The 8291-nt window shown below is 21.9% G+C and overlaps 1 protein-coding gene across 4 annotated transcripts in view; it reads left to right on the forward strand.

The window, feature by feature from the left end:
- LOC122506950 (Krueppel-like factor 3) overlaps window positions 1-2283 on the forward strand; it is a 461038-nt gene extending 458755 nt beyond the window's left edge. For all 4 annotated transcript variants that reach the window (XM_043619413.1, XM_043619406.1, XM_043619419.1 and 1 more), the window contains one exon: window positions 1435-2283. In XM_043619413.1, the coding sequence (XP_043475348.1) occupies window positions 1435-1607 (173 nt within the window). In that variant the 3' untranslated portion in view covers window positions 1608-2283. The remainder of the gene's footprint in view (window positions 1-1434) is intronic.
- Window positions 2284-8291: the final 6008 nt, after the last annotated feature.

The raw sequence follows: 8291 nt of genomic DNA on the forward strand, positions 1-8291 counted from the left end.
ATAAGATTATTATTATTAATATTATCAGCACTAAAAGTAATAATTTTTTGGCCCTAATTAATAAAGTATCAATTTATTTTTATATAAAAATGTTGTCATAGTTAATATTCCATTGGAGTATTCCTAAAGTATTCCAATGGAATATTCAATTGGATATTATAATTACATATTATTGGCACTGATATATTTTCAAATATTATTAAATTATGAATGAATGTCATTAAAAAGAATGTGTAAATTTAAAAGTTTGTGTTCCATTGGAATGTTTCAGTGTAATATTCCCACTAGATTCAAATAGAATTTTCTAATATTTTTATTATTATCATTATTTTTAACATTGATACTTATCATTTTTTTTATTAATAATATTCTTATGGAATATAGAGTATTCTTTACAGAATAATTGACAATTGAAATATTCCTCTATAATGATAAAAGTATATTCCACTGGAGCGTTATACGAATATTCTGTTGAAATATTCCTGTATTATTCTGATAAAATATTTAATCGGAATAATATAATTTTTTCAATTATAAATTATAATACTATATTCTTGCCTTATCCAATATTTCACTGAAATATTCCATGAATATTAATTAAATTTTCAGTAGAATATTCCCAATGTTTCAATGAAATATTCCAGAATTATGAATTGAATTATGAATATTCCCAATGTTTGAAATTTTGAATGAAATATTCCAGGAGTAATTTCAATTCTAAGTGGAATATTCCTAATATTTCATTGAAATATTTTAGAAGTATGAATTTGAATTGAATTCCTAATGAAATATTCCTGAAATGTGAATTGAATCTAAAATGTAATATTCTTATAATGTTTGAATGAAATATTTTAGGAATGTTATTTGAATCCTAAATAAAATATTCCCAATGTCCTACTGAAATATTCCAGAAATGTGAATTTGAATTGAATTCTGAATTAAATATTCCAAGTATTTTAATAAAATATTACAGGAATGTGAATTGATTTTAAATTGTAATATTCCTTTAATGTTTCAATGAAATATTCCCAATGTTATTATAATATTTCAGGAATGTGAATTGAATTTAAAATGTAATATTCCTTTAATTTTTCAATGTAATATTCCAGGAAAGCTATTTGCATTCTAAATGAAATATTCCCAATGTTTCAATAAAATATTCCAGGAATGTTATATAAATTCTAAAAGAAATGTTCCCAATGCCCTATTGAAATATTCCAGGAATGTGAATTGAATTTTAAACAAATTTCTAAATAAATATTCTAAATAAATAAATAAATAAAAATAAATAAAATTTTTAATAAAACAGTAAAAGAAAATACAAAGTGAAAAAATTTTTTTTATTGAATAGTATAATGGTAAAAATAAAATTTCTTTACATTGAAGAAGCGTATAAAAAGTGACACTTGGAATTCTCCTTTTTTTTTGTTACAGGCGAAAAGCCGTACCAGTGCACGTGGGAAGGATGCACGTGGAAATTTGCTCGCTCAGACGAGCTAACGCGGCATTATCGCAAGCACACTGGACAGAAACCGTTCAAGTGCCATCTTTGCCAACGATCTTTTTCGCGTAGCGATCATTTGTCCCTTCACATGAAGAGGCATTGATGATGGTTTGTTCGACTAGTAGCAGTCTACTGATTCCACACGCGACGCTGATGAGTACATTCGGGACCTGAAGAAATCTCCTCTCACACTGCTCAGAATTTCATCCGCTTTTTTTCTTCTTCATTTGTTTTTTTCTTCTTTTTTTCCCACAATTCTTCATCAAATTTGCTAATTGAAAGCGAAGTAAAATAAGTAAGTAATTATTTTCTGTTGCTAAATTGGGAGGAGAAAAATCTAGCAAAAAAAAAATCGTTCACTAGGTTTAGAGTTTATTGCAAAAAAAAAAAAAAAAAGAATGAAGGGAATAAGAAGAGAGTGTAATATTAATTTTTTGGTTGTTGTGAGGATTGCGCGAACCCTTAGTAAGATGATAAAAAAAACAAAAGGAAAACAAAAGCTCTATTTCTAATGCTGCGAGAGAAACTTTGAACACGTTTTCGCTGAATAAATATTAGAACAGGGAAATTGATTCTTCAGTAGTGTTTGAGATAAAATTGAGAGTCGCAAATTCAGTTCACTTATTGCGGGAAATGCCAAAACAAAGAGAGAAATTCTACACCTTTTTGTTGTCTTTCAAAAGTGGAATTAAGTTTGTTATACGTAAACGAAAAATTTTTGGTGTATCATTAAAAAAAATCGATAAACCTTATTTTCTTTGAATAAATAAAAAAATAAATTCATGAAAAAAAATGTAAATGAAAAAGGAAATTAATGAAAAATTAAATAAATCAAAAAATAAATAATTTCAAAAAAGAAAGAAATGGAAAAAATAAATAAAAATATATAATTGCAAAAAATGTAATAAAAACGTAATATCTAAATTAATAATGTACAATTTGTTTGTAATTTACTTTTGAAAAGAAAATCAATAAAAATTTGCATTATTGCAATTTTATTTTGGCAAATAAAGTAAATAAAAATTAATTTTCCAAATAAAAAATTTACATGTTTTGCAATTTTGTTTTGGACAAAAAAAATAAACAATCGTATAAACTATCTATTTTTTAATAAAAACTAATTTTCCAAATTAATAATTTACATTTTTATTGGCAATTTTGTTTTGGAAAAAGAAATAAATAAAAATTCTTATTTCAAAATTTTTATAAAAACTCAACTAATTTTCCAAAGTATTATTTTCTATTTTTCGCAATTTTATTTTGGAAAATAGAAAAAATTGCAAATTTTGTTTTCTTTAAAAAAAAAGTGCGCCTGTGATAAATTTGCCTTCTCAATTAAAATAGAAACCACTAAAATCGATTCTCACAAAAATCATTAATCAACAAACTTTCTATTTGTACTTTAAATTTTTGCACGAATTGATTAATGATTCTTTATTTTACCGAGTGTCCAAGAAGTATGAAAACTAAAATTTCTCAAAATGTTCAAAATATTTAAACTTTTTTCAAATTAAAATTAAAATTAATTAAAACTATTAAGTAATAATTAATTATTTTTTAATTACAATTAATTCAAATTTTTATCATTTTAAAATTTTAACAATCACAATTTAACGAAATGTTTCGTTTTTTAGAAATAATAGTAAATAAAAAAAAAATGTAAAAATACTATCGAAATGATTCGTTTTTTAAAAATAATAATAAAAAGAAAGAGAAAAAAATACCATTTCCATACTTTTTGAACTCTGTATATATTTTTTTCTCCTGATAATAAAATATCAGCAAAAACGTTTTCGAAGTGACTTTCGAAAATTGTGCGTCCTTTAAATTTTTGAAAAAAAAAATTTTTCTCACTTTTCTTACGCGTGGATTGCGAACAATTTTCATTCTAAATACGAAACAAAAAAAAGTTAACGATGAAAAAAAATTAGCTGTGATGAATTTTCTAAATTTAGCTGTTACTCAATATTTATATATTAAAAAAAATATATTTAAAATTTTAGGAACAATAAATAATAATTTGTTAACTAATTAATATTTCGATCGATCGAAAATTGTTCGCTCGATTAAAACGTGTATTTTAAAAATATATTTTAAAAATAAAAAAAACATCAAAAATTTCAAGACTCTTTTCTAGCAAATTTTTCTATCGCTAATTATAAAGCAAAAAAAATTGCTGCGGGTTCAGCATGATTCAATATTTTTTTTTCTTTATGATGAAGCATTATTTTTGTTTCTAGCCAATTTTTAATTTGTTGAAATTCCAATTTATTTATAATAATTTTTTTTTAAATAAGGCCAGCTCAACTAGTCTAGAGCACTATTATTATTAATAATAATATTATTATTATTAATAAATATTATTATTATTAAATATTATTATATATTGTGAAAAAAAATAAAATAGAGAGCCAGTACAGTAAATTTTAAAGAAAATGGTAGTTTTTAGTCGGGTAATAATTAAGTGATATAAAGAGATATAAAAATATTTAGAACTCCGAATAACGGAGCTTGGGACTTAGCATGCTCAGTTAAATGAAAAATAAATCGTGATGGTTAAACATTTCTTTTTTCCATTTAATAAAAAAAAAATATCTATGATAAAAAATTTATTCAAAGTGCACAAAGAATTTTGCGTTTTGAAAAAAGGACAATCAATTGAGAATGATCCAATTTGATGAAAAAATTAGATATTCTAAAAGTAAAAATTCAGTATTATGAATGTTTGCATTCAGAGAAAAATGCATTAAATTAAATTAAATAAAATGCGTTGATTGAAATTTCTTTTTTGTTTTCTGCTTGCTACCTTGTGCGGCAAACAATTTTTTCGTTTTTAATTCTTTTAAAGATAGGAAACGTTCTGTGTCGGACTTTATTAATGCCAGTTTATTAAAAAATCTATTGTAAAACTATAAATCTTATATCGTTACTATATATAGCCTAAAAGGTGCCAAAGTAGAAGGTGCAATTGCAAAACTATTTCTTGTATTTTTATTCAGTTTTATTTCTTCTAAACAAGAGGAAAATTGCTGCTTAAGGAAAAATAAAAATCTGCGGGTAGAAAGTAGAAAAAAATTATTTCCAGAATTAAAAATTAATTTGTTGATAAATAATTTTATTAAATAATTATTGAAAAAAATAGTGTAAATAAATTAATAAATTGAATTGAATTGAGAATATAAAAATTCAAAATCAATTAAATTACTAAAAGAAAAAAAAAACAAAAATTAAATTGATGAAATAAGAGAAATTCCAGTTGAAAGAAATATTTTTTTGGAGAAATAATTTTTTTTACAAGACACAGTATTGCTTTTGTACCTTTTTTGCTGATTAGAAAAAAATATTTATACATATATACCTATGGACCTAATAAGATCCAATTTATCCGAAATTTTTCTCTTTTGGAAAATTAGGGGAACTATTTAGCTTTACTATTGTTTGTTTTCTAATTTTTTTTAGCGCTCTACACACTGCACATTTATTGTAAATATAAACAAAGCAGTATGTTATGTAAAAAACAGCTTGATATTTTTAATTTAAAAAAAACAATGTTCATGGGTAATGGAAAATCGACAAATTAATATATTTTCATTGTATTTATTTGTAAATCAAAGTTTTTATTTTTATTAGATTAATGACGATATACTGATAATAATTATATTAATGAGCAGAACGATCGCTTGAGTTATTCAATTTTAGTTGAAATAATTTTCTTATATTCAAATTGTTAATAATTTTTGTCGAAAAAAATTAGGCAAATCAGGAAAAAAATTTATTTTTATTTCATATTCTTTTGGGAAGTTTAATTGTATTTCAATATTCTTTTCTTAATTTTTAATTTACTTTTTTAATTCTGTAATTTTCTTTCTTAAGTTTTTAACTTTCTTTTTTAATTTCAAAAGAAATCGAAAGCAATTTAATGATAAGTGGAAAATTTTAATTGAATTTAAATTAACAAAAAAGTTTGCAAATTGAAATTAAAACATAAAAATTAAAAATTGAAATTAAAAATTAAGAAAATTAGTAGTAAAATTTTAAAGACAAAATTAAAATTTAATGTAAATTAAATAATGTAATCTACTAATTTCAGTTCATTATTTCAAAAGAAATTGATAATTTCGCAGAAACTTTATTTTCAAAAAAAAAAATAAATAAAAAAGAATAATAATTCTGAATTTTCAATACTAAAATTGTAAGCTAATAACTTATTCACTGTGCTGTGAACGATTCTTCGAACGAGCAATTTGTGAAAAAGATTTTAAAATTCATACAGTAAATATATATTTTTTTTATATTAAGTTATTACTTTAAGAATAAAAAAAAATTATCTCATAAAATGCCAGTTTATAACAGAGCCAGTTTTTTCAGTTATAATCTCAATACGTGTATAAAAATGAATTAAACTCGAAAAATAGTTTTAAAAAAAAAATTAAGTGTAGTGCCTTCTAATTTTAAGAAAAAAAAATGGGGCGTTATGTTAGATCTTAAGTCTGTTACTAGTGCCTTAAGATTGAAGTGAAAAATTATCACGTTGGCCACAAGAATTTTTCTTTTTAAAATTGATTTTATAAATATGAACTATTTTTTTGGCAAACTATTTTAGAATCGTAAAATTTATTTATTTTATTAAATTTTTTTTAGAAATGTAAATTAAAAAATTTTTTTGACAAAATATTTTTGAATTGTAAAATTTAATTATTTTTTCTTAAAAAAAAATTTTATAAATATATATGAAATTATCTTTTTGGCAAAATATTTTTGATTTGTAAAATTTTATTATTACATTTTTTCAAAGAGTTTTTATAAATATAAATTATTTTTTTGCAAAATATTGTTAAATTGTAAAATTTAATTATTCAATCAATCATTAACATTTAAAATTTAATAAGTAAATTTGTAAAAAATAGTAAAAGAAATTCTAAGCATTGAAATCAAGTTACCAAAAATGCTAGTAGAGTAAACTATATTTTATTTCTCAATAAAATTTTTTTTTGTGCAATAATTAGGCAGATAATATTTGTTACTTAAATTTAAAAAGAGAAATTAATTAACTATTAATATATTCTTTCTATGATTTAACAATTTCAATATAATTATAATAATTATTATGTACATTTAAAATCATAGAAAGTTTTTTTAATAATTTTGTGGTTAGCTTGTTTTTCTCAAATGTTTATAAAAAAAAATTTCCATACAATTCGTAAGGAAATAACATATAAAAATAAGGAGCGCCACTTTGCTCATTATTAAAAATAAAACAATAAAAATTTTTCATTGAAAGGCTCCACCCAGACGAAAAAATTAGCATTTCAAGTGCCTTAAGAGACTTTAAAAAAATGGCGACGAGATATTGATGTAATCAATTGAAAATAAAGATGACAAATTACAAAGAAAATCTAATTTACAATTTTCTGTCATAAGCAAATCGAGAAAAAAAAATTTGTCATCTTTATTATCATCAATGATTAATCTACATTTTCTGCACTCGCATCGCACAATTAGGACTATAAACAATGATAAACCGTCATATCTTCGAAAAAAAATATTATAAATATATATTATAAGTGTACAGATAAAAAAGAAAATTTCTAGAAAAATCTTTGCAAATATTTCAATGATCAAAAATTTGACATTGAAATTTTCATCTATAAAAATTTTTCATCTCTAAACTACGCTAAAAAATAATTTAAGCAAATCTCAATTGTAAATATTTTTTTGTTTAAATTGGCAAAAATTAAGTGTAAAAACTGCTCGTTTCGGTGAATCGTTGTTTCATATAAATATATTTGCCTAAATAATTATAAATAACTATTGTAAATGATCGACAATTTTTTTTTTTTTTTGAAGTAAATAGGAAAATTCAACATATAAATTATAAATAATTATATTATAAATATTGTATACAGAAGACTCAAGTAAAGTTGAATATAAAAATTAGCAATTGAAAAAAAACGAAAATTGAATTCGTTCTAGAATTCAAAAAGAGAAAATGGAAAGAGTTTTTTTTTGAAAAAATGATTTTTTAAAGTAATAAAAAAAAATCCACATGTCACTCAAATCTACGAAAAAAACACTACTGAAGCATTGCAATAAAATAATGAAGGGAAAATATAAAAAAAAATGAATAAATAAATAGTAAAAAAAAACCGCTAGGGCCAGTATTTGTACCAATCTATTTATAGGAAAACAAGCACATATAGACATGATAATTGTATCTTAAACTGCGATAAAGCTCAAATGCTGAGTCACAAAAATAAAATTTTCTGGTGCTTTCCTATATATATTATAAGAAAAATCCATTAAAATCATCATTCAAATGCAATATTCATTTTTTATTTCCTCCATTTTAATTTGGAGGAATGAAAGCAGCACATTTAGCATTTTTCATCATATAAATAATAATAAATATATTTGTTCTTTACTGGGAAAAATAACAAGTAGTGGGTTAGATGTGGATACTGAAGTATGCGGGATATTATAAATAATTAAGTGTAAAGGTGACTTGGAATACTTTTTTCACTCTTCCTCTTTTATTTAATTTCCCGTTTTTTCAAATTATTCTTTTTTATTTATTGACAAAGAATTTTCCGAAAAAAAATTTTTTTATCTACTCTTTTTTTTAATTATTAATATTTTTAAAAATTTTTTATTAATAGACGAAAATTATTTCAGTTGAAAGAAAAAAGAATATTGTAATAAATAAAAGATAAATATAAATATAAATATAAATATAAATATAAATAATAAATAAAAATTATAAAGACATTATTTTTTTTATTAATAAATT

Source organism: Leptopilina heterotoma, unplaced genomic scaffold, assembly GCF_015476425.1.
Source record: "Leptopilina heterotoma isolate Lh14 unplaced genomic scaffold, ASM1547642v1 Lhet_114, whole genome shotgun sequence".
Taxonomy (NCBI): Eukaryota; Metazoa; Arthropoda; class Insecta; order Hymenoptera; family Figitidae; genus Leptopilina; species Leptopilina heterotoma.